The 25,970-nt window shown below is 43.5% G+C and overlaps 1 protein-coding gene across 22 annotated transcripts in view; it reads right to left on the bottom strand.

Annotated features, from left to right (window-relative positions):
* Window positions 1-25,970, bottom strand: part of AAK1 (AP2 associated kinase 1) — a 173,399-nt gene that overhangs the window by 66,045 nt on the left and 81,384 nt on the right. For all 22 annotated transcript variants that reach the window (XR_010934480.1, XM_067704811.1, XM_067704810.1 and 19 more), the window contains exons 4-10: window positions 19,710-19,818; window positions 17,864-18,006; window positions 7,704-7,825; window positions 6,295-6,376; window positions 5,654-5,786; window positions 2,660-2,763; window positions 272-351 (exon numbers count right to left, since the gene is read on the bottom strand). Coding sequence is in view for 21 of the 22 variants with exons in the window: in XM_067704811.1 (XP_067560912.1) it covers window positions 272-351; window positions 2,660-2,763; window positions 5,654-5,786; window positions 6,295-6,376; window positions 7,704-7,825; window positions 17,864-18,006; window positions 19,710-19,818 (773 nt within the window). In the remaining variant the exon portion in view is untranslated. The remainder of the gene's footprint in view (window positions 1-271; window positions 352-2,659; window positions 2,764-5,653; window positions 5,787-6,294; window positions 6,377-7,703; window positions 7,826-17,863; window positions 18,007-19,709; window positions 19,819-25,970) is intronic.

Below are 25,970 nucleotides of genomic sequence, written 5' to 3'. Positions count from 1 at the left end.
TTGTACTAGCAATACTTAAGGTCTGCTGTCACCGCACCTCTGAATGCCCTGCACCTATTCCCAAGCAAAGGGAGTAGCTGTGGGGTTCTCGATTCTCTTTCAGATGTAGATCTCTGTATCTTACTATATTCCAACTTGCACTCCCAAAGAACAGTTTCTGCCTGGGGGAGACAGAGCTTCCTTTCCTGTTCTGTGCAGCCTCTGGCCATGGCAGCGTTAAAAATCAAGAACCATAAGGTCCCCTCTCTTGCTACTACAGCAACTTTCTTACCTGGCCTTTGGCTGGGTCTTTTTTGCAGCTGCCTCACTGGCTTTCACTGGTTCAGGGAGCTTTGCAGGAATGGGAGAGTTCTATAGAATTGAAAGAAAATTTTAATAGGACACCAGAGATTTTTTAAATAATTGAGATGTAACTGACATACGTTATATTAGTTTCAGGTGTACAATATGATTGATTTGATATTTGTAAATATTGCAAAATGATCACCACAATAAGTCTAGTTAACATCTATCACCATACGCAGTTATAGAATTCTTTTTCTTGTGATGAGAACTTTTAAGATCTACTCTCTCAGCAACCTTCAAATATGCAATACAGTATTACTAAGTATAGTCACCATGCTGTATATTACATCCCCATGACTTATTTATTTTATACCTAGAGATTTGTACCTTTTGACTCCCTTCTCCCACTTCACCCAATTCCCAAAACTCACCCCACAGATTTCTTTGAAAAACAATAACCAGCATGATTGGGCCAATGGAAATACACATTAGGGTCTTCCGGAGTGGCTTTCAGACCCTGATCTCTGGTCTGGGAAGGGAAGAAGTTAACCTAAGTATATCCCACTGGACTCAGCCCCAGTCAGGGAGGCAAAGGATCTGAGAAGGGGACAGAGCAGCCTGAGTACAGCACACTCCACCCCTGTCATTCTCAACCTCTGGGCCAGGCAAGAGCACTGGGGCTTGATCTCAGCTCCCTCCCCCTCCTACAGCACAGCTTAGAAGTGATGTTATGAAAGGAATGAAAAGAGGTCTGTAGGCTATACTTAAGCTCTCAGCTAGATCTTAGAGACGTTGGTGCTGCCTAGTGGGCCAAGCCAGGGTGCACCTAGCCTTCAGTGAGAATGCTGGGAGAAACCCACAGCCGCGGTGTGTGTGGTTGCTGAGCCAGCCCCTCTTCCCAGCATGTGAGGCACTGCTCAACCCACAAGGCAGGCGGAGCTCCTCGGGCTCGGATTCTGCACCATGCGTCTAACAGCGCCTCCTGTGGTTAGGGAGCCACAAGACAACGGCTGGCCACCACTGAGCAAGTGCCAAACAGCTTGAGACTGGTGACGCTTACTTTTTAAAAATGAGTTACCAACCTGAATGCTTCCAATCCTATTTCACGTTATTTAACTTCATGAACAGGAAAGTGGGACAGCAAAAGGGATCACGTTGTCTTAGGTTACTGCACAGTATCCTTCGTTTTAATCTGGGAAACCCGAACCATGGAACACTAATAATGAAAGTGGCTTTTAGGAGGCACCTCCATTTCCTTCATGTTTTCAGGTGGGGGGGGAGGGGATTTTGGCTAGAAAATTTCTCCTAGCTTCTCTCCCACCCTCCAAGCATTCCTCTCCCGAGGGAAAGGGGGAACTTACTTGACTGATAAGACTGGGAGAGAAAAGTGAGCTGGTCTGGCTTGCCCTCGGCCCCCCTCCTCTATGGACGAGCCTGTCCCTCAGGAACCAGGCATTCGCTGCTCAGTCATGTGGAGCTAATGTTAGGGAGCCTGACTGGTCAAGCCACATTCCCTGACTCAGTCTTCTTAGTAATAAAGCCAATATGCCGAGCTCCATCTGAACGATTCCCACATCTGATTCCAAATGTGGGAGTGAAAGAGAAGTGTTACTTATCAGCACCCTCAAGCTCCAGTAGTGACATCAGAAGTTCATTACTGGAGAAACTATAAGACAATTTGCAATTAGAAATTTTTTACTCCAGCATCCATTAGTAAAATATTCAAGAAAGTTGAATCATACTATGACATGAGAAATATGCCAAGACTACAAGAAGGGTGTTTGCAAGCACTGTACTCTGAAAACTGTCTGTAGAGTTTAGGATGACTGTGTAGAAAACATTCTGATGGCCTGACATATGTGGGGAGGGTAGAAAAAAAGGAGTGTGAGTTCCAGACTGGCCAGCAACAGAAGCAAAATCAAGAAAGGTCTGCTACAGCAAAGGAGGAAAGGGACAAGGGGCTTATGTTCCCCTAGGCACAGTGGCAAGTCCAGGGCCTTGCCTTAGGGAAACGGCCTGCCCAACCTCCTCTCGGTAAATACAACAGGCACGTTGGCTCTCAGGGAACTAGGACAGCTGACAAGGTAAAGTTGGTCAATCTTTACCCAAAGCGTTCAACTCAATCCCCAGGTGTGTGTGTGTGTGTGTGTGTGTGTGTGTGTGTGTGTGTAAAATTGCCTCAGTTTTATAATTAAATTCTATGGAAAAATTGGATTCCCTTTATAGCAACTCCTTCATAGTTGCCTTGTTTGAATGCCCCCTATTAGATAAAGCAAGGGACGCCTTATTCATTTAAACAGCTGATTAATACCCCAGGAATGCTAAATGACAATTCAATCATGTTTACTTCCCCTAAAAAGTACCTTTCACATACCTGTACATTTGGAATTGGGCATTCTTTCTTGAGTAGTTTAAATGAGAAGTAGGAGACCTGGTAAATATCTGGCCTTTTGTCAGGGTCTGGTTCCAACATATACCCTAAGATAAACATATATGAATTATTTAATAGTACCCAAAGAGTTATTACATTAGCTAAGAAGCATAATTTCTCTATTACCAAAATTCTTTTTAAAATTTTTATTTCTCATAAAAGTCAGACAGTACGATTAGCCCTTTTCTTCCCCTCTCAGAAAGGGAAGCTCTAACTTTCCTAAAATTTTAAATATCTGCAAGAAAATAACAAAGTTTTTGAACTGTAACAAAGATACTTTAAGTTCACATTCTGTGATCTGCACAACAGGGACTCAAGTTCTCAGTGTGGAACTTAACACATTCATTTTCTGGTACCTAGGAAGTTCTGGTCTCCTTCTTTCATACTATCAGCTAGACAAATGATTATTCTTGATAATTATAACCAAAACTCAAATTTCATGAATTTACTTATTATTCTTTTGTTGGAGGTACTAGCTGGTTTCCAATCTAAAAGAAATGACAAGATAACAAATACATCTCTACTTTTACTGTGATCTACAGATCATGTGTCTGTTTCCAGGTCCTTTAAGCTTCTGCTCCTTCTGAAGCTGGAAAAATCCCCAGGGGAAAAAATCCTTGAGAAGACACACAAACACATATACATGTAAACAGCAATGTAAGGCAATTTATTGCTTAAGTAATCAAATGAATGGTTTGGACCCTAAGTTGAGAAAAGACTGATGAGGTTGCAGCCTTATGAAGGCCTTTGCAGAAGAGGCAGGAGTGGAGCTGGTCCTTGAAGGCAGGAAAAAATTTAGTCAGTCAGGGCAAAAGCAGAGAAAAAGACATTCCAGGTAAGAAAACAGTCTGAGCAAAGACGGACTTGGAGAAAGGCAACAGAACGCTTTGTTGCAAGGAATAGAGGAACCAAGAGGACAGGGCAGAGGTCTCCTTGTCAGAGAATAAAGGGAAATAAGGTGGGGAGGATGAATCCAGAATACATGGGACCATTGGCAAGTCATGAGGTTTACTGAATAGGGACATGATAGGGTGGTATTTTGTAAGATTAATCTCATAGTGAGGGTGTGTTGGACAGACAGGCCAGTCCACCAGTACAGGCATGAGCCTACGGGGTCGGTATATATTATGGTGACAGTGATGAGAACAGAGAGAATGTCAAGCAAACAGGAGAAACTTCAAAGAAAGCATTAATGCTGCTTAGGAAATGACTGACTCTATTCTGTCTTGCTAGCCAGATCCAAAGAAAACGTTAAATTTCAGTCATCTGGGCTTGAATGGCGACACCACTGATAGAAACTGAAAGGAGGAGAGGGGAACCTTGTACTGGGAGTGAAAGGGGCATGTGTGTGTGTGTGCGCGGGGGGATAACAAGAAATGCATTTTCAGACCTGTGAGTTAGGGTGACAGTGGACTCTTCCAACAGTTTGTAAAGTGAAACAGATCAGAGTTTAGGAAAGATGCCATGTTACACACATTCATAAAGAGCTGTTTTTCGTAATATGAATTTGCTGCACAAAAGTTAAAAAAAAAATTTTTTTTTGCAAAAATTCCTACCATTCTAGCAATAAGTTTGGCGATTTCCCCATATTTCCTTGCAATCTCATTTACATAGCTGCAATTTTAGTACAGATATCAATATAATGCTTTACCTCTGAAAACATCCAACAACCATTAAACACGATATTCCATTCCTTTAAATACTGCTCCCGCTTCTGTATTAATAAACGGAAGAGGCGGATTGATAAAACTCGTGTAAACTAGTATAATGGAATGGGTCGTCACTTAAAAGCTACTACTATGTTAACTTGGGTACATTACCTATACTTTTTGAGGCTCCGTTTCCTCATTTGTATAATAGGGATAATTATATTTACTATATAGCAGTGGTCCCTAACCTTTTTGGCACCAGGGACCGGTTTCATGGAAGACAACTTTTCCATGGAAGGGGGCGGGGTGGGGGGGAATGGTTCAGGCGGTAATGAGAGCGATGGGGAGCTGCAGATGAAGCTTCGCTCGCTTGCCCGCCGCTCACCTGCTGTGTGGCCGGGTTCCTAAGAGGCCATGGATGGGTACCGGTCCACGGCCCAGGGGGTTGGGGACCCCTGCTATATAGGGTTTTAAGAATTAAATGAGGTACAAGTAGGCCTTCAACAAATGTCAGATGCTCCGCACCGCATTTGCTGCTTCTATTTTCTCCAAGTGTATCCCCACCTAGGACCCAAAGTGCATTACTCAGGATTTACAATCTGTGATTGTTAAAATGTGGATACTAAACATCTTGACCAAAGTAAAAAGATAATAAAAATCTCTGTTTCTTCCGCATTCCAATACAGCGGGTTGAGCAAAAATTACTTATTCTGCCATCTGGTTAATGAACATTAGTACATATGCTTACTATGATGATACAAAAGAGTGGGGAATCTTAAAAACATTTTAAAGCATTGAGTTTAAATGCTTTTTATCAAAATCCAGTGATTAACCTAAATGAGAGGAAAAAACCTAGTTCCATAGAGTTATATAGTCTTAATTATGTATTCACTTCAGCCAACGCACTGCAATCATTTTAATTTGAGTTGCTTCCAGTTTTGCAAAGATGAATTTCTTATCGCTTGATATGAGTCAGCTGGACTCCTTTGGTACCAGAGCTTTCATACAGACTGCAAGAGAACAGGGCAGTACTGTAATGCTCAAAGCCCAGTTAAGATTTCTGCTTGGGTGGCCAGCCCAGGTGTGAAACCAAGTTTAGATTTCTGGCAAAAAGACTCACCACTCTAACTAGACACTGTTACATGGTCTTTGAGTGACCAACAGTTATCAACTGATTTCTTTATTTTTGCATCCCACTCATCACTCCTGGGATCTAATCCCTTTATCCTCCAATCCATTCCTAGAGATTAGAAATAAAAATGTGAAACTAGAAACTTTAAATACTTACGAATTAGGCAATGCATATCTTGGGAATAGCGAGAGTTATCGGGAATTGTGAAGTTTCCATCACAAATTGCCACTTGACTCTCTCCAAATGGCAGAGTGAAGTAGCATAATTTATACAACAAACATCCAAGAGCCTAAAAAAGTAAAAAAAAGCAGATTGCTACTAGTGATTTATTTATCATAGCTGCAAATGGGTCTGCTGAGAGATACTGGCACCATCCACATTTACAGCAAATCTAAACACTCTGTACTATTAACCCATTAGAAACTTGAATTTAGAACCCAACATCACTATATATCTGCTAAGTTATATTATTTCTATCCTCATTACCAAATTGTGCTCCAATAAAGAACAAGTATTCAGCTGGTTTTGCTCTTAAGAACTAGTAACACATATGTGAGAACCACTTAAATAATGGGCAGGTCACCTGAATAACTTTCACAGAGGTCTAAACTAATTTTCTTTGACATGCTTCGAGAAGCAGTGGCTCATCACCTCGAGTCAAGAATAACCCTGAGGGATAAGTAGACAATGATATGGTACAGTGGCCACTCTTGCTATGGCACTGTCTGCATTAAACTTGGGAGTTTACGGCCAAGACTGCTGACATCTGAGATGTGGATAGGTTAGTTGACACCTACCCAAATGTCTGCCTTCGTAGTGATGATTTTGCCACTGTACAGGTTAACCATTTCTGGTGCTCGATAGGACAGCGTTGTGTATCTACAATCAAGAGATTCATTTTTTGTTAAATATGTCAATGCTATAATTAAAAACCAGGGGTAGCAGAATTACTTTAAAAAATATACATATATATATGGATATATAAGTAGAGTCTAGTTCCCTGGGAGCACCCTGGAGAAGACAGTATGGAATATTAGTGCAGGTGAAATGAAGAGCAGTCCTCGGCACACACCCACGGCCCTCTGGCTGCAGTCCTTCCAATCTAAGAGCAGGTGGGGACACAGACACTAAGGCATTAAATAAACTCTAAAAGCAACTTTTCTTGCTCCTCAAATAACAAAATCTTCTCCTGTAAATCCCTGTTCTCTGATAGTATATTTGGCTGATTTTTTTTTTTTTTAATAGTAATCCCTTTAGATGTGGCTCGACACAGAGATGTAATACTGGCTGGAACACTCAGGAGGATAAAGTGGGCCCTGGCTAGGCTGGGAGGTGGACGGATCTTTGCTGCCAGCATAAGGCTGAAACAACAGTTTTCCTCTTATCTCTGGCTCAAGAAAAGAGAAGGATAAGCTCATCTTCAAAGTGAAAGTCTTAGTGTTACCAAGCCTGTGATTTGCACTGCTGGAGTCTCTAGAGCCCAGAGGGCTCTGCGGTTTAGGTGCCTATCAGGGCCTTGGATCGTAAGTCTTCCTGCCCCAGGCTCGGTTGCCAGGCGTGAAGCAGGAACGGAGAGAGAGGGTCAGGATATGTGTGCACTCCAGACTGCTGATTTATGAACAGTGATAGTGAGTGCTGGTGCCTGTGAAAAATCCAACACTCTGGACAACAGGGGAAAATGGGTCAGGTTCTTACCGGAATCACAAATCTAAAGAAGCTTTTTTCTCGTGGAAATCAGTGATTCACTATCTGCAGAGACTTAAACAGCCCTACGCACCACTAATTCCACTAGATTGCAGGTGAGCTCCTTATGAGCAGGAAGGAACACACAGCCATTTAGGTTTCAGTAAAAAGCATAACCAACTGACTGGTAATGTCACAGCTGTCGTGATCCCACTTAAAACATCACAGTACTTCTAAGGTGTGTGTGCCTTTTTAAGGGCTATGTGATGTAAATCAAAAGATCTATGCATAATGACCATAGGACCATTGATAAAGTGCTGTAAGATTCCTTCACTTTACTCCACTGCTCAATGGTCATGAACCCCTTCCCCATCCTCCACTTAAAATCCAACAACCCAACTGCCAACGAGGGGCAACTGACAAGCACCACTGTCTTCTCACCCTGACCTTCTCAATCATAAGCTGAAGGTAAAACTGCTGATCCGATAATGGATAAAATTCCAAGAAAGGAGGAAAAGCTTACTTCTTAATCTCATCTTCTACTGCATTGACTCCTTCAGTTTGTGGATTCTGGAATTTGTTGGTAGCACTTCCAAAGTCACACAGGACGTAGTGGCCTCGGTCATGCAAGAGAATATTTTCAACCTGAAAAACATCGCCCAGCCGCCCATTCCAAGATACCGTTTAGTAATGTGTTTGAAAATTTGGTTTGCATACACATCAATAAGATACTTTATTTCTGATAATCTCATTAATGCGCATAGGAAAGTTATTCTCCTCTAAGTATGTCAACAAGGGTCATTCCAAGTGGAACAAAAAAAAGATGCATGGCAATAGGGTGAAAAAAGGAAATTCCACGGTGGGGAAGCAAGAGTCCCATTTTCCCAGACTGCTCGTCACATTTCTCAGCTCTGCAGAAATGGTCCTTATACTGTCAAAGCTTTCCTCAGGCCCCCACTCAGACAAATACCACTCCTTCCCTACGTTCCGTCAGTACTCTGTTCTTCCTGATGTCAGGGATTTCATTTGGGCCTTATAAACACATATATCAATTTCTTTACTACGATAGGTTAGGATTTTCTGAATTAATAAATATTTGCTATATTTTTCTTACTTCTCAAAGTGATTAAAGGCCTGTGGGCAAATGCACAGTTCTCCTGTTAAAGTATCATCCTTATATACATATATATGTGTGTGTGTATATATATATATATATATTTTTTTTTTTTTTTTTCCCCAGTATGTGGGCCTCTCACTGTTGTGGCCTCTCCCGTTGTGGAGCACAGGCTCCGGACGCGCAGGCTCAGCGGCCACGGCTCACGGGCCCAGCCGCTCCGCGGCATGTGGGATCTTCCCAGACCAGGGCACGAACCCGCGTCCCCTGCATCGGCAGGCGGACTCACAACCACTGCGCCACCAGGGAAGCCCATCCTTATATTTTTATAGATGAATTCTTTGGGCAGTGAGTTAGGAGTTCTGGGTAGGAGGGAGCTTCTGAAGACCAGAACCTAGTGAAATCCTTCGTATCAAAGATCACTGCCAAAGAAATAACAACTCCAAAACAGTGGGCACTACTGTACTCAAGATGTATTAATTTTTGGTATAGGTGAATTGAGCTGACTGCTTTGCTGGAGGACAGACCTGGCTATGCATGGGCAGTAAACATCTTGTTAGGTCAGTAAGTCTGTAGTCTCCATTGTCTTTTGTCTTCAGCCTTCCAAAGACTGATCACCTTCGGAAAACAAAGGTAAGAGTAGACTATAAACTCCTTAAGGACAAGCACAGGTATTTGTAGTCTTCTCTACCAATGCCTAACATAGTGCTTAGAACAGAAAATGTTGGCTAAATGGAATAAACTAAAAAAGAGAAACGCATACAACACCCTGTGTGTGTGTGTGTGTGTGTGTGTGTGTGTGTGTGTGTGTATGTCAGTCTGCCAGAAATAAGATAGGAGCCACCAAATACCCAGGCCCCTACTATTACTGCTAGTCCTTTAAAAACTATCTTGTCAATTATGATGTCTCTTGTTTCTATACTTTAATTCTTCTAAAATTATAAAAATGTTTATTTTATAGTCTGTATCTGCTAAATCCAATACCTAAAGTCTTTGTTGCAAACTGACTCTGTAGTTTATTGTTTCTTACTCCTACTGAGTGTCACTCATGGTATTGTTGTGAGGGGTTTTGTCATTGTTGTTGTTAACTCATGTTCCTTGGAATTTATCTGTGGGAAGCCTTGGAGGCCTGAGTTTAAAGTCTATTATTCTTCCAGAGATAATTCACTTATGCACCTGGGGCACTAATAACCTATAATCACTTTAATTTACAATTTTGACCTTGGGAGTTTTAGCCACACAGGCAGTGTGAACTATGACCGTAAACTTGCGTGGATATGCTCTTGTGAATAAGAATTCTTAGGGGAGACTTGTTCCCCAAAGACAAGGCTGAGTCAGGTAAATATTTCCACCATCTACAGCTTTTTACAATGCTCATGAGTTTAACCTATGTACACCAAGTGAAACAGTCAAGCTATCCTGAACGTATACTCACTTTAGGAATCTAAAATAATTCTAACAAGGCAACACTAATATTTCCAATCGAATTTAGAGGTTATAAAAAGAACTGCTACCATTTACTGAGCTTTTTCTAATACAAGTACTACTGTCTCAGCACTTTACATGGATTATCTCATTCAATCCTCATAGTAACAATGTAATAATAATCCCTGTTATACAGACAGAGAAAGTGAGGCTCACAGTGATTGAGGAAGGCAGTGAACCTAGGCAATCCAGCTCTAGAGAAGGACAGGGAATTGTCTTTCTGCCAGGGCAGGAAGCAGGTTGGAAGCAGAACAATTACTCAAGCCCCCCATCCCCATCCTCCTACCCTGGTAGGGATGACTACACTCACCCAATGTACTGGATATAAGCTTAAGGCCAGGGGTATCTTAGTTCTTTATGTTCAGAAATGTCCCTATAATAGGAACCTAGTCAATGAGGAACCAAGTGTCTAAATACTAGTCAGGCTGATTTGCTCAATGTCTGCTAAGCATTCCCCATATTGACTAGTTTGTCTTTTTATTCAATTATTGCTCCCTCCACTAGTCAACTCCTAGCCAGTCTTCAAGGCCTTGCTCAAGCCATAACTCCTCAGTAAAACTTTCCATGGCCACCCTACAAAAATCTACACAACTTACCACTGCTAGGAAGGGGTGACAAAGACCTCTGTCCAAACCAAGCCATGCCCACTGGTTACTTACCCTCTAGTCTATGGCTGTTTTTAAGCTCCAACAGCGGACTCAAGCAGTTGAAACAGAGCCTATATAGCTGACAAGCCTAAAATATTTATTCTTTGGCCCTTTGCAGAGAAGTTTGCCAGCCTCTGGTCTATAATTATATTATGCTCATGTGTCCCCTACAATACCTGGCCAGTATTTCACACACATAAGGGACCCCTAAATCCCTTATTCAGTATCTTTCAGCAACAATCTTCCTTGCTGGCCTCATACATCCTAAAGGGTGCCTGTGAAACCATGCTTCTCCTGTTGTATGTGTTCAGGCCCTTCCTGAATCAGATTCTCTCCTTCTAATGTTGGAATGTACAACCTAGAAAACTGAAAAGCGAATTCATATCAAAACACAAACAAGGTAGTTCTAGGGACCAAAATCACTGTTGGGGAAGGGAGGAAAACTAAGTAGACAAAGGACAGAATAAAAGATGATGCACATTGGGGTTCCCCCCCCTTAAAAACTAGGTTTGTATTTCTGGTTAGTTCCAGACTGACAGAACTCAGGAATTATACTATATCTAACCTGGTCCCCAGTTGGCCTCCCTCCCTCCCACAAAGATAACATTGTACAAAACTATTTTTACAGGAAAACCAGTTAAAAATTAAGGGTGTGTACAAAAATAGACAGGAGAGCCAGAGATACCAATGCAGGGAAAGCCTGAGCAATATCAAAGAACTATCAATGCAAAGAACCATAATCCCTGCTTTGGTTACCGTGCAAGTCTACTGGGAGGATCAGTTGAGATTAGGAAGGTGAGATCGCTTGGCAGCAGCCACTTTAGCAGTAGCTGCAAGCTCCGCCCTCTCTCTATCCGTCCCTGTGTAACACCAGTTAAGACCTCCGAGCTCCAGCTGGCTGCTGCCTGCATCACCGCCAGCACCATCATCAACAAAACACTTAACACAGAGCATGACATGTGGCAACCACACTGCACCTGGGGTTCAGAAGACCTCAGGGACTATTTTAGATGTCTGGCCTTGGACCAATGTCTTTGGGCTTGTTTCTCACCTGTAAAGTAAAGCTGATAATAATTCTATCACTGTTCTTATGAAGCAAGTAAGAGAATGAATTGTAAACCTCCCTATACACATGTAAGATAGGTATTGTTATCGTTCCTTTATTAAAGAAATACATTTGAACTACTACCTCCTATTACGTGCCAAGTACTTTTCTTAGTGAACAAATCAAAGTTCATCCTCTTGTGGAGCTTAGGGTTTTTGTTGTTTTTTTTTTTTTTGGCCACATTGCATGGCATGCGGGTTCAAACCTGTGGCCCTGCAGTGGAAACATGGATTCTTAACCACTGGACCGCCAGGAGGTCCCTTATTTTATTTTTTAATTTTAATTTAATTTTATTTTTGGCCATGCTACAGGGCTTGGGGGATCTTAGTTTGCTGACCAGGGATCGAACCCGTGTCCCCTGCAGTGGAAGCGCAGAGTCTTAACCACTGGACCACCAGGGAAGTCCCTCTCATGGAGCTTAGAGTCCAGTTGATGATTTTTTTAAAAAAAATAATATTAAGTATAACTGCCCGGTAGTGATAAATATTGTGGAAAAAACTCCAGCAGATTAAATGTATGTAAAGTAAAGAAGGATGATACTATAAACAGCACAGTCACCCTGATGAGGGGAGCAGCCATGGACCACGTGGGGGACAAGCATTCTCAGTAGAGAGCGGCCAGCATAAAGGCGCAGAGGTGGGAGCACACATGAGGTGTCTGAGGCACAGAGGCAGGCCTTTGTGGCTGGGGCAGCACTATCCTGGGCACCGGAAAACTGAAAACATGGGACCGGACATATTATGGGCTCGCACTCTTATGAATGAGGAGACGAGATAATGCTGGGCCTTGGAGGAAGTGCAGGACTTAGATAAGTGGAACTAGGAACAGGAAGGCACAGGGGCAGGATGATATAAACAACAATGGTATCAGCAACTAACAGAGCTTAATATAGGCTCAACCCTGCCCCATGTACGCTTCTACCTACAGTATTGAACGAAATTCTTACACAGCCTCACTGTCCCTCTTAACACACGAGAGAACGGAGTCCAGTCACCTAACATGTCTGAGGTCACAAGGCTGCGAGGGCGGGATTCGGGCTCAGGCTGCCACACCGCTGGGACTTCACCCTCCCCTGTTGCACTGATGTGAGAGAAAGGAAACAATGAGGGCAAGTACCATCGTCCACCTGTGAGATGACCAGGGCCGAAAGGGATTCTAAGAGCTTAGGAAGGTCGAGAACCAACTGGATCTTCATACATCAGCTTCTGGAAGCTTCAGAGAACCTGCACGGTGACTTCGTTTTTGGCCAAGCCCTTCAGGAAGTCAGCCTGACGCTGGTTACCATCACTTACAACCGCCCACCTTTCAGCTCATTGAGAGTTTAACATTGCTGACCTTATTCCCAACCTGTCAGCCTAAGAGCGTTATTAAAGTCGTCACTCCCAAATTCTGCTCACAGCTTTAGCTAAGAGGTCTGGAAAGCCACGTCCTCCTGACCTCTTCATCTTGACAATATTCCAAGCAGATACGGCATCCAGGCATGTCAGCCACAGAGTTTAATTTTTTACCACTGGAAATTGTGAAGGATTAGATGCATGCAGGTTTTCCAACCTGTGGCTCCAAAAACAGGACAAGAATCTTCATCTTATTCTACTTCATGAGGTCTACATCTCCTTTCTGACAACTGAGGAGACATTCAGGACTTTTTCAATCTAGAATGTACTTATTAAGTCTTAACCCTTTCTTCCCCTTTCTTAAATGTTAGGACAAACATCATGGTAAAATACAGCAAAACCAAACAAACAGAAACCAAACTGAGAGTAAACAACCTTGGCCTTTGTTCTGGTTTGATCACTGAAATCACTGTTCAGGCCACGGCCTTTCTAGGCAGAGGCTTCGCCGTTGGTAAAAAGAAAGGGCTGCCTAACGTGACTGTCCCAGGTCTACGACACCCCATGATCTGCAGGAATGACCTCTATCATTCTTCAGAGAGACGGCAATTAAACAATGGGGGAAATAATGAAAATGTTAAAACTATGTACTGGAGGAGAGACTTTCAATAAAGACCAGAACTTCTGTCATGGTTATTTTTAGAACATAAGCTGCTTAAGGACAGGGACCGCTTTCAGCTTATTTCCCCTCTGGAACTTGCAAGAAAGACCACACACGTGGTAGGGAGGGCAAGAGGGTCCTTTCTAAGTTCCGCGTGTGACCAAGCTGGCCGCTGCAGAGGGTGACACTGGCTCAACACGGGGCCCTACAGCCAGCCTGGCCTGTGCTCCCTCCTGTGCCCCACAGACCACTCCTGAGGCGCCTGGTCGCCCAGGGAGACGTCGCTCATAGGGGAGCAACCGGGAGACCAGCCACCAGCACGTTATCTGGCCAAGAGGACAACAAAGGACTTCTTGGCCCTGGCTACGGCTAGCACTGTGCTGGCTGGTTCCAGCCACGACAGGGAGCTCTGAGCGGCCAAGGCCCTGTGATGCAATGACAGAGCCAGGGCAAACAGGAAGCACACGGGGACTTTTCACGCCTGCCTAGGAAGTTGGCAGTGCGGCAGGCGATGTGACTGCCCACCAAGCACACAGTAGTAGAAGTCAACAGGATCTAACATGCTAACAAAAGCCTCCAGATGGCAATGAGTGTAAGATTTGGGGAATTTGGGAAAGCTTCAGCAAAACAACCGGGAGTCAACGCCTAAAATCAAGAGCAACAGGACTCCTCTAGAACAATCACAGTCAAGGCCTCCTCCCAGGGGCCCCTATTTATACTCCTTATTTCCAAGGTCAAGGAGAAAGGGAAACAAAGTCTCCTGAACAACTACTGGCGAACCAGCAGCACACCTGATGGTCTTCAATACTGACTGAACACAACTACTGTGTGCCCAGCCCTGGGGGACGGAGGGGCAAAGGGCAGGGGCTGAGGAAGAGAGCATGGCAGCCACTCGCTTGTGCCCCGGCCTTACCCTCAGATTCCAGTTTGCTCCGAGTTTCTCTGCTGAGACATCTCACAGGCTGTTCAGAGCAGTGAAAGAAGAGGCTCTGGCTGCTTGAGACCAACCCCCGACCGTGTCCCCAGGCAAGACACTGAGCTCTGTGCCTCAGGTTCCCATCATGGGTGACACTTCTCCACCGCCTCACAGCAGCACTAATAAGCTGGGAATGGGTAAACTGGGCAGGTGCTATTTACAGGTATGAAATGATTATCATTTAGGCCCCGTTTAATCCAACAAATGTTGAAAAAAGTTACAATAAAGGAAGATTTTGTTTACCATGGGAGTAGCACTCTCTAAAAGGATGCTCAATGGCCCTCTTGGTCTCTTCCCTTGCTCTCACCTCCCTGGGTGCCCGCTCAGGATCTTCTACGCCAAGGATGAGCCTGCACACTGACATGCATGTTCTCCTTTAGTCTCACCCTGACCCTAACAAGGCTGGCGTTGTTGTCTCCACCTTACAGACGAGGAAGCTGCGGCTCTGAGGCTAAGTGATAAGAGGAGCAACCAAGGAGTCTGAGGAGCCCGGAGAACACGCTGCACAGGGGTCATGGGAAGAGACAGTCACAGAGGAGGCAAATGCACAGGCAGGAGAACGAGACAGGGAGAGCAACGTGCCCTGCGCATCTGGCAACGCGAAGGACGCTCATCACTCACAGAGCTTACAGTTCAGTCGGTACAAGTTACTGTGCTATACAATCTGAGTTCCAATATAAAATCGAACCCCATCTGACCTGGGGGGAGAATGGGGCTCTGGAGAAACCTGAGCTCATACGGGTCACAGAAGCAGTGCTGGTGCAGCTGGGCCACACTTCTCCCCCTTTCCTTTGCCCCTCATGAACTCTTCTCCAAGGCAGGTGGCAGGGAGAAAGGTCAGGTCCTAAAATGTTGGTACCACTGCCTATTTTGAAATACATGCTAACACGCCCAAGAATTTCACTCATGGTTAAGGCAACCAGAAATAAACTGTCAAAACCTGAAACTAATACAACATTGTAAATCAACTATATTTCAATAAAAAAAATAAAGTGTCATTATATTCTTAGAGCAGTGGCCTGCAGTCACTCTAGCCTGGTCTGTAACTGGCCAGGTACCAAGCCCTTACCTATCTCCTCATCTTCAAATGCCTTCTTGTTCCCTTCTCTCGGCAGTTCTCGGGCTCTGCTCTCTGCCTGAAATGCCCTTCATCCTCTCTGTGACCACCTATATCCCACCAGTCCTTCAAAATCCGACTTTTCCAGAAGGCTCCAATCACCATTGCCAGATCCCACTATCTGACCACATATTAAGCCACTTGAATCTCTTCCATTCATCACTTTGTTCTATAAAGTTTTGTATTTCACTTATTTAGGTTTCAATTCCAAATCTTTCATTTACATTCTCTCACCAGTCCTTTAACATGATGAGCATAGGAACCATGTTGTATCTGCACTGTCCCCACAGAACTATGTACTTGTACGATGTGAGGCTTATAATATTCACTGAGATGTATCCTCCTCGCTCCACTCAGAAAAGGGGCTGACTGTGCGCAGAAGCACACTGGAGAAGGCTGTCTAAGGCTGTTGGAGCCTTCACACTCACTAGGGTGGGAAAATAAAACAGGACAATGACAAGTGTTAGGTCAGTGTGAAGAAATCGGAAACCGCATATGTTGCTGGTGGGATGTAAAATAATGCAGCCACTTTGGAAAACGGTGTGGCAGTTCCTCAAAAAATTAGAGTTACCGTATGACCCAGCAATTCCACTCCTAAGTATGTACTCAAGCGAACTGAAAACATATGCCCACATGAAAACTAGTATATGAATCTTCATAGTAGCCTTATTCATAATAGCCAAAGTAGAAACAACTCAAACGTCCACCAACTGCTGAATAACCAAAATGTGATATATCCACAAAATGGAATGTTATAACAAAAAGGAATGAAGTCCTGATATATGCTACAACATAGACGAACCTTGAAAACACTATGCTTATGAAAGAGGTCACATACTGTACAAGCCCATTTAGATGAAATGTCCAGAATAAGCAACAGAAAGTAGATTAGTGGTTGCCAGGGGCTGGGACAAGGGGAGAATGAGGAGTGACCCCTAATGAATACAGGATTTTTTGGGGGGATGATGAAATTTTCTGGAATTAGACAGTGGTTATGGTTGCACAGCCTTGTAAATATACTAAAATCCACCAAATTGTACATTTTAAAAGAGTGAATTTTATGGTATCTTAATTAAAGAAACAAACAAACAAATAAACTAAAAAACACCCTCAGAACAGAAACGCTAGTATGTAGCTATGATCCTCAAACTTTAGAATATACAAAAACCACCTGGGGTGCCTAAGATAAAAACTCCTGGGCTTCCCTGGTACCATCACAAAAATTATAGCCCAAAAGATTCAGCGGGGAACCCAGTAGCCTGCATTTAACAAGCACACTAGAGGACAGTGATGCAAATATTAGCTGTGAAGCATGTTTCTCGAAACATAAGTATAATGAAAAGAAACTGTAACTTAGAATCAGAAGAGCTGGATTCAAATTCTGGTACTGCTTCTTCCTAGTTATATGACCTTAGTCAAATCACATAACCTCTCAGCTCCTGAGTTTCCCCAAACATAAAATGCAAAGAAGAGGGCTTCCCTGGTGGCGCAGTGGTTGAGAGTCCGCCTGCCGATGCAGGGGACATGGGTTCGTGCCCTGGTCTGGGAAGATCCCACATGCCGTGGAGCGGCTGGGCCCGTGAGCCATGGCCGCTGAGCCTGCGCGTCCGGAGCCTGTGCTCTGCAACGGGAGAGGCCAGAGGCCCGCGTATCGCAAAAAAAAAAAATGCAAAGAAGAATGTCTCCCTCCCAAAAGACAGTGCACATAAAGTGTCTAATAGAATACGTGGCACATTGTCAGTGCTCCAGAGATGCTAGTGAATCCTAACTGGGTGCCAATTCCATTCAACGAACATTGTCAAGTGACTACAGTACGAAAGGCCCAGTGCAAGGGGATGGTAATTAGTAGGACAAATTTTTCAAATCACCAATTAATGGATTTTACAAAGTATGAAATAGACTTTAAAGATCAAGCACCACTTTTTATAAATTTCAAATTAGCATATTACTTTTTCTGACCCTGGAAAAGTGAATTTGGGAGTTTATCAGGAAAAACAAAAAAGATGTGTTCAGGCATTTGATGATTATAAAGAATTTCTGAAAGCTACTTAATAAAATTGATAGCTACATTGTACTGTACTGTTCTGCTATTTATTTTTTTCTTTGTACTTTCTCTCCCCAAGCAGAATGTAAGCTTAGAATCTGGTACCATGCCTTACGCTTTTCTCACATCCCCATAACATCTACCCCATTCCTGGGGCAGACAGAAAATACTCCATAAGAATGCACTTAATGGTGATCTGTTACCTTCAGGTCACGGTGGATAATAGGAGTTTTGCACTGATGCAGGCGGGCAACAGCTTCACAGGTGTCACAAAATATCTGGAGTACTTCATTCTCTGTAAAACCTGTTTGCAGGCGCTGGTTCATCAGGTTGACCACCTGGCCTCCTGAGAGGGGTGCAGAGCAGAGGAAAGGTTATTAACATTCAGACCCATCACTTATCCACGAGCATGAAAAGCTGTCCACAGAGGAGCAACCTAGACTCAGCCCATCACTGGCTGAGCCACGACTAAACCCCGGTATCTTGATTCCCAGCCCGGGACTTGTTTTCTATGGCGTCAAAACAGTTTCTTCATTATATAAAGCAGCCCAGATGTGAGCTGCCCTCATTCTGTCTTCAAGATTAGTAGCAGAACTGACAATATGGTCCTGGCTCTAGTTGCCTGGTTATACTGTCCCTGTTGTGCATTGGATGAGGCCACAGGTTCAATCTGCTGTATCTTTCAGTAAGAATCAGATTGCACAACAGACCCCGGGTGGAGGAAGAAGGCAGTTTGACAGTCTGTATTTTAGAAACAGCTTGGTCTCTCTGGCTTTACTGCTTGCTGCCTGGTCTGCAGAAATGCTACACCAACATTTAATCTCTAGGACCGAAAGACTGACGACCTCGCTTAGAAAATTATCCAGCTCCCTGGACTCTCCTACTGCCTCGTCTCTAAACATTTTACTGTCCAAAAAGGAAGAGGAGGAGGAGACAAACTGTCAAGTTCAAATGTGGTAGTATTTTTTTTTTGCGGTACGCGGGCCTCTCACTGCTGTGGCCTCTCCCGTTGCGGAGCACAGGCTCCGGACGCACAGGCTCAGCGGCCATGGCTCACGGGCCCAGCCGCTCCGCGGCATGTGGGGTCTTCCCGGACCGGGTCACGAACCCGCGTCCCCTGCATCGGCAGGCCGACTCTCAACCACTGCGCCACCGGGGAAGCCCCGAAATGTGGTAGTATTTTACAAAATCAGGTTAGCAGCTGTTACCGCGAAGGCTGAAACTATCGGTTAACATCACATTTTAAGCATTACTAACATATTTAATTTATGGACAGTATCTGTAAAGGCAAGGAACGTGTTAGTGGAACTAAGGGTGCTTACAAAACTGGGCACCAAACAGTGAGACAATGACCCAAGAATGTAAGTGACAGCTGCTTAGACCAAAAAAGCCAAACCTCCGAACAATAGCTGTATGAAATGCAGTCAACTCCAAATAAATTCATGCTACAGTCTGGGTTCCCAAGATAAATACTGCTTGAAACTCTGAGCTTTCAACTACTTGACTCTACTGTTAATGGCAGCAACATCTGAATGTAGCCTTCCTGGCAATCACAGATCTCCAGCAAGAAGAGCAGGGTCATTTCCATTAGACGAAAAGGATTCTTTTACCCCCTAATGCGAGGATGGTGGTGTGGGTGGAGAAGAGAACACACGAGTGAGGGAAGCTGAACTGTTCCCTTAGTCTATCTGGAGTTGGGTCTTTATTATGTACCTTCATCATTTGTTTTAAAGCATCACAAAGAACATATTCATTCTCATTCTCATACATTCGCATTCATATACAAGCACCAAACCTTCCCAAACCTAACAAAAGTAGAGTTTTGTAATATCTACCACTCTGAATTATTTGTGCCACTGATGCTCGCCATTGTAAGAATAACCAAGAAGTGACAGAGGGCTCTGTATCTTTTAGCCTCTTCGTTTTCCAATCTTTAAAACTGGAACAACATATGTTAGAGTACAGTGCACATTAACTGAAATGACCCCACACCCCTGACAATCAAAGTGCTAGAGAAACGAGAGCTTAACGTATGGCGCATATACTTACCCCTGCAGAAGTCCATCAGAATGAGCACTTCCCACACGTCACCGCTACTCACATTGTTGATACTGGAGTCAATGTAACCCACGATGTTCTTGTGCCCCGACAGGTCCCTCTGTAAAGAAGAGTTGAGAAATAAATTATCCGTTACAGACACCGGTAGAGATAGAACGAGCCAGGCTTTTCCATTAGCCCAGATAACTTAAATACACAGAGACAACACTAACAGTGAAGAGAGACAAGACTAAGGGGCAGGGTCAAGAGCAGGTTTCCGCTGGTCTATGAGATTCACGGTCAGCTCTTCAATAGCAATTCTGCAACCCTTCTAAACCATAACGCTCTCCTGAACTAAATTCTAGAACCAAATGCACACACGGTGCCTACTTGCTCACGGCATCAGCGCTCCACATAAACCAGAAGCAAATTTTCCATCTCCGGAAATGTTTCCCATCTCCAGAAACACTGCAGAGGGGCTAACAGGAGAGCAACAGCATGAACTATTTAAATATGTGAATTTTTAATTCAGAAAAATGAAACTGATTTTTTTCCTGGTTGTAGGAACACAAGTGAACTCAACTTGACTTTTAAACTATTCGTACTGTTTTTCTCCCTCTAGGAAATATATGAAAAGCATAACTGCTTTTTAAAGTTTTGAAGGGACTACAATGGCATCCAGACCTAAGCATTTTGCTCACAATTAAGTCTTTCAAGCCAACCAACTGAGATATAAGATGGGTTATGTTTCCAGCTCTCCGGTTGGAACTGCATCTCTCAGAGCTGCTTGTGGAATTAATTTTTCAACAAATACTTATTGAGCACCTCCCATGTGTCAGGACCCATTTAGACACTGGAAGTTGCCTCATCCCTCAGTCTGGTATTTCAACATCCATAGAGGCAAATCTTTGTAATGATGATGTTCAAAATCTAAGGTCATTAGTGAGCAAAAACCAAGCAAGTTGGGCAACGGGATTTATGCACAAAGTAAGGTTTTATTTTATTTTTTTAATACATTTATTTATTTATTTTTGGCTGCATTTGGCTTTGTTGCTGCGCGCAGGCTTTCTCTAGTTGGGGCGAGCAGGGGCTACTCTTCGTTGCGGTGCACGGGCTTCTCATTGTGGTGGCTTCTCTTGTTGCAGAGCACGGGCTCTAGGCGCGCGGGCTTCAGTAGTTGTAGCACGCGGGCTCAGTAGTTGCAGCACGTGGGCCCTAGAGTACGTGGGCTCAGTAGTTGTGGCATGCGGGCTCAGTAGTTGTGGCGCACGGGCTCAGTTGCTCCACGGCAGGTGGGATCTTCCCAGACCAGGCCTCGAACCCGTGTCCCCTGCATTGCCAGGCGGATTCTCAACCACTGCGTCACCAGGGAAGCCCCAAGGTTTTATTTTTTAACTAGTTTTAATAAATTGTTTTTCTTTGTTTAATAAAAGAAATGGGAGGACGGAGGTGGGAAACGTGGTTCTGTAAGAGTCAGCACACAAATGCGGCAACTTGAGCCACCACCACACTAACTGGAGACTCAGTGTTCAAAGTGATACGGTCTCTTTTAATCTCAAAGTACATACGCAAACAAGAGGAAGCCTCACAGTATCAAACCAACACACCTGAACTCTGAGCATCCAAGTTAAAACTCCTTAGAACTTTCCTCTGAGTGAAGGATTAAGAATGACTATTGCCTCAGAAAGGCAGACCAAAGGTAAAGACGTGATTGCTTCTACTGGCGACTGGGAAGTCGCTGGACATCTAGGCAAGAACAGTTTTGTAAAAGGAATAAAGTGAAGTAAGAACGGAGCTGGACTTGCGAAGAATGGGAGTGGAATACGCAGAGCCAGTGGCTACGGGAGATTCTTTCAGGACACTTTGAGCTTAAAAGCGGAGAAGCACTGAGGGAAAGAAGTTTTAGGATGGGAGAGGATTGAGCACTGGAGAGTGAAAGGAGCCAGGGCAAAAAGGTGCTTTAAGATACAGGAGAGGATGAGGATAACTGAGCGAACAAAGTCCTGCAGGTAGAAAAGGGAAGGAATTAGGAGCACTGTTAAAGGGACTGATCTTTCAAAGACATTTCTTTCCTGGCAAGCAGGAAGGAAATAAGGATGGTCATGCATATTGGTTTAAGGCTGGGGGAAAAAAAAGGGAATTTGAGGAAGTTCAGATCTATTGTTCTGTTTTTGGTAGAGTACAAGATCATCTTCAAAGTGTTAGGGAATGAGAAAGAAGCTTGATGAGAGAAATAAAAGGCTTAGAGCAACTGTTTTGGATAACAGACAAGGGAGATGATGAGGCAGAAAAGCAGCCTCTAGAATTCAAGTTTCTCTAAACAGAAAGTGATTTCAGGGCTCATGTTTTAGAGGACTATCCTTCTGCTTTTCAGTCTTATCAGCTCTTCTAGAATTTGTTTCCATTTACACAGTCCTAGAAGTAGAAAGAAGTGGAGAGAATTTCTTTGAAACCAAAATGCAGCAGCAGATCATGTCCTCCAAATGTCCACAAGAAGGAATGAAAGACTAATGTTTCTACATTTAGCTGTTTGAAAAAGAATCAGCAATGTTGCCTCTGAGTTTGTCTCATCCCAAGAGGAATAAATAAGAATCTGGAAGGAAAATAAGAAGCAACTGATAGAGCCAAGAGGAGGTCAAGAGCTATTAGAGGACCCAAACTGGATAATTGACATCTGCAGATGGCATCCTAGAACACTCTGCCAAGATGCTGGCTGATCAGTCCACGCCCAAATTCCTGTTCATTGTGTCTTCCGCAGAGATCCTGAGATATGTCCAAGCAGAAAAGACCGCCTCTTTGGAGGGAGACGATGGCATTTTACTTTTAACAACTTGACGACACAGCGACGTCTCTGATTTTAGGATGCCACTGGTTTAGAACTGATAGAGAAGATCTGTTTGAATGGCTGTGAAATGTAGAAAAGGTCAAGAGAAAATCTTACTACAAGCTGAGATAGACTCACATTCACGGGCAGTGTGACAGCACTTCTCAACAGCAACATACCAAAGGATGTCCAAGCTTTCCCTGGCTTTAGTTAAAAGACCAGCCCCAGGCTTACAGAACAGAATGAATGGACGTAGAGGTCTGGGATGGAACCCGCATAGAGGCACCTCAGTTACTACCGGTTTACTCAGGAAAAGGCAGGATATAAGGAAGATGCTCTGATGCCCTCGGCTACAAGTATTATTTGGAGAATTGAGACAAAAGTCTACATGATGAGTATAAGTCAAACTCTGATTTTCAGGGGAGTGGGGAATGTTCAGTTAAACTATGGATTAGATCAGTTTATATTACATTAAATCATGGAAGCAGTGATAAGTCTAAAGACTTGTATTGTCATTTTAGACTTTATTTTAAAATTAACATTAAACCACATGGATAAACATGTTATTAGAAGACCTGCTTTACTGAATAGATATTTAAAGTGTTTGTAGTTAGCTTATTAACTTTCATAGTCAAATGCTTGAAGTGATGAAAAACTTTTTTCACAAACACATACAAAAAGTACCATTTGAAAATGAGGCCTTCTACCCAGATCCTACAGATGACCACACATTTCAAGTTTATCTGTGGTCCGAATTAATGGTGCTTGTAGCAAAAACAGTATTCTATCCCGAGCTTCAAAATTCCTGCAGCAGGAAATTCCTACCTAAGAATCTTAAAGCCTTATAAGAAAGCAGAGGACTCAATTCCTAAGTACATCTATAAAAGCCTTTATATTTATGTTCAAGAAAACAAAGAAGATAGCGTTCTAAGTAGCACATCAATAATGTCACTCACCTTAAAATAGTAAAATGAGCTATAGTATGAACTAATTTTCTTATATGTCTTTTGCTCAGGTCACCCTTCCTTGGAATGTCAGCATGACAAATTCCTGCAAATTCCTGATGCTGACAGTGTCTGCATTTGCACACAGTAAGCTTCCAAAGAGGTATATTTACCTGTTTTGACCCTCCGAATAGTCGATGGTTTCTGAGTTTATGACTCGGCACTATTGTTGCCAACTTCTAGAATCACACTACGATTCCACAGACACTTTTACCCAAAGTGCAGCTTCTTATTAACTTAAGGATGAAGGAAAGCAGTTCTAAGGCCTGGAATTAGTTTCTCTCTCCCAAAGTTGCTTTGTAAAAGTCTTTGGCCTTACTATTCCCCACCTGCCTTCTCTAAAATTGCCTAAATTTTAGGAAAATTTCCTTTGTAACTCTAAATTTCCTTTGTAACTCTCCTTTATAAGTCTACATTTCCTTTGTAACTCTTTATAATTCACAAACAAACAAAAACGATATCAAGTCCAGTGCAGCAGTGAAGAGAAACGCTTTGAGATCTGGACTGGCCCTGGAGTTCTACCGAAGGCAACATATCTGGGGCCCTTATGGGTTTCTATTACATAAGTCCCAGATATAATCCTGCCTACAATCACATTTATTCTCCCTTTTCCAAGTCTTACTCATTAATTAATCCTCTACTTACTGAATAGATCTTTAAAGTCATTTAGAGTCTGATTCTAGAGGCATGTTGCTCAAACTTTAATAAGCATTGAATCACCTAGGGATTCTGTTTACAAACAGATTCTAATCTAGTAGCTCTGGGATAGAGCCTGGGGTACTCCTGGGCAGTGGCAGTTAACGTACCAAAGATTTAGAGGAGTGCTACTCAAAATGTGTTCCACAAACATTTTCTAGGTAGAAGCCAGTCCACAAGGAAATAAGGAGCTCACTCCGGGACGTAAATCAATCAGGTCACTAAGATGACTTTTTCCTTTTCCTAGTGAGACTTTACCTATGAGGGAAGCAGTTCATTGACTTACATTCTGGCACAAGATCTTTAGTGTAGCACCTGTACATTTATGGCCAATTGATTTTTGACAAGGGTGCCAAGACAACTGAATGAGGAAGAGAAGAGTCTTCTCAAAAAATGGTGCTGGGACAACTGGATATCTACATGCAAAAGAATGAAGTTGGATTCCTACCTCACATCACAAACTGAAATTAACCTAAAATGGAACCGAGCAGAACCCTGTAGGCCCCACCAACTACAAAACTGAGCAGTTAATGAGTAGGACAACAGAGTCATAGAGTCAGTGTCTGATGCACATTCCTGAGTTGTTTACAGATACTACAACTGCCACCAGAGGAACAAAGCTAACTGCATGATAACCAGGCTGTAGCCATGACACAAGCTGTACCACCTTGAGCAGTACTGAATCTGTGGCTAGCACACTTCCGAGAACTGGCCTCAAAGAGAATGGGATTAACATTACTGCTCATAATAATCTATATCTCTGTGGGCATCAAAATAATTGTAGTTTGTTCTGCCTGTAATATGTAAGTGGCCAACTAAAATTGTCAGCAAAGAGATGCTGCAGACCCATGTTGACATCTTCCACTCTGAGAATACGGCACCCTATGTCAGCATGAAGAAGTTACAGAAGATAGACCTTCACCCCTAATCCCACAGAAATGGAATGATGTTAGACAGTGGGGATTTGAAAGCAGCTCTTTTGCCCCTTTCCTGTTTGTCCATTTCTGTTCCCCTCCAACCTTGAAAGAACCTAATTAACCTGTTGATTCTTTTCCTAGATAAAAAGAAGTAAGAATGAAGAATTAAGAATGACCAGCTCTTTACCCCCAACAGTCCCCTTAGCAATCCTGCAGGCAGATCATACGGGCAAGATAACATCTGAAGAGAGAGTCAGCCAGCCTGCATGCAATGGAGAATGATGCAGAACCCAACCTCCTGCCTCGATGATTCACTGAGATTCTTCCCCTCACCATTTTCTCTTTAAAAACCCTCATGGGGACTTCCCTGGTGGCGCAGTGGTTAAGAATCCACCTGCCAGTGCAGGGGACACGGGTTCGAGCCCTGGACCGGGAAGATCCCACATGCTGCGGAGCAACTAAGCCCACGTGCCACAACTTCTGAGCCTGTGCTCTAGAGTCCGCGAGCCACAACTACTGAGCCTGCGTGCTGCAACTACTGAAGCCCATGTGCCTAGAGCCCATGCTCCGGAACAAAAGAAGCCACTGCAATGAGAAGCCCATGCACCGCAATGAAGAGTAGCCCCCGCTCACTGCAACAAGAGAAAGCCCGCGCTCAGCGACAAAGACCCAACGCAGCCAAAAAAAAAAAAAAACTGCCATGACTGAGCAGAATCTTCGGAGTTGCCCTCGGGACATGAGTTCACCTTCCCCCCAGATTGCTGGCTTTTTCTGATTAAAGCACCTTCCCTTTCTATTGACACTTGCCTCTTGATTATTGGCTTTTGAGCAG

Source organism: Pseudorca crassidens, chromosome 14 (genome assembly GCF_039906515.1).
Source record: "Pseudorca crassidens isolate mPseCra1 chromosome 14, mPseCra1.hap1, whole genome shotgun sequence".
In the NCBI taxonomy this organism is placed as follows: Eukaryota; Metazoa; Chordata; class Mammalia; order Artiodactyla; family Delphinidae; genus Pseudorca; species Pseudorca crassidens.
The sequence above is the reverse complement of the archived record's forward strand: the minus strand, read 5'-3'. Positions and strand labels throughout refer to the sequence as shown.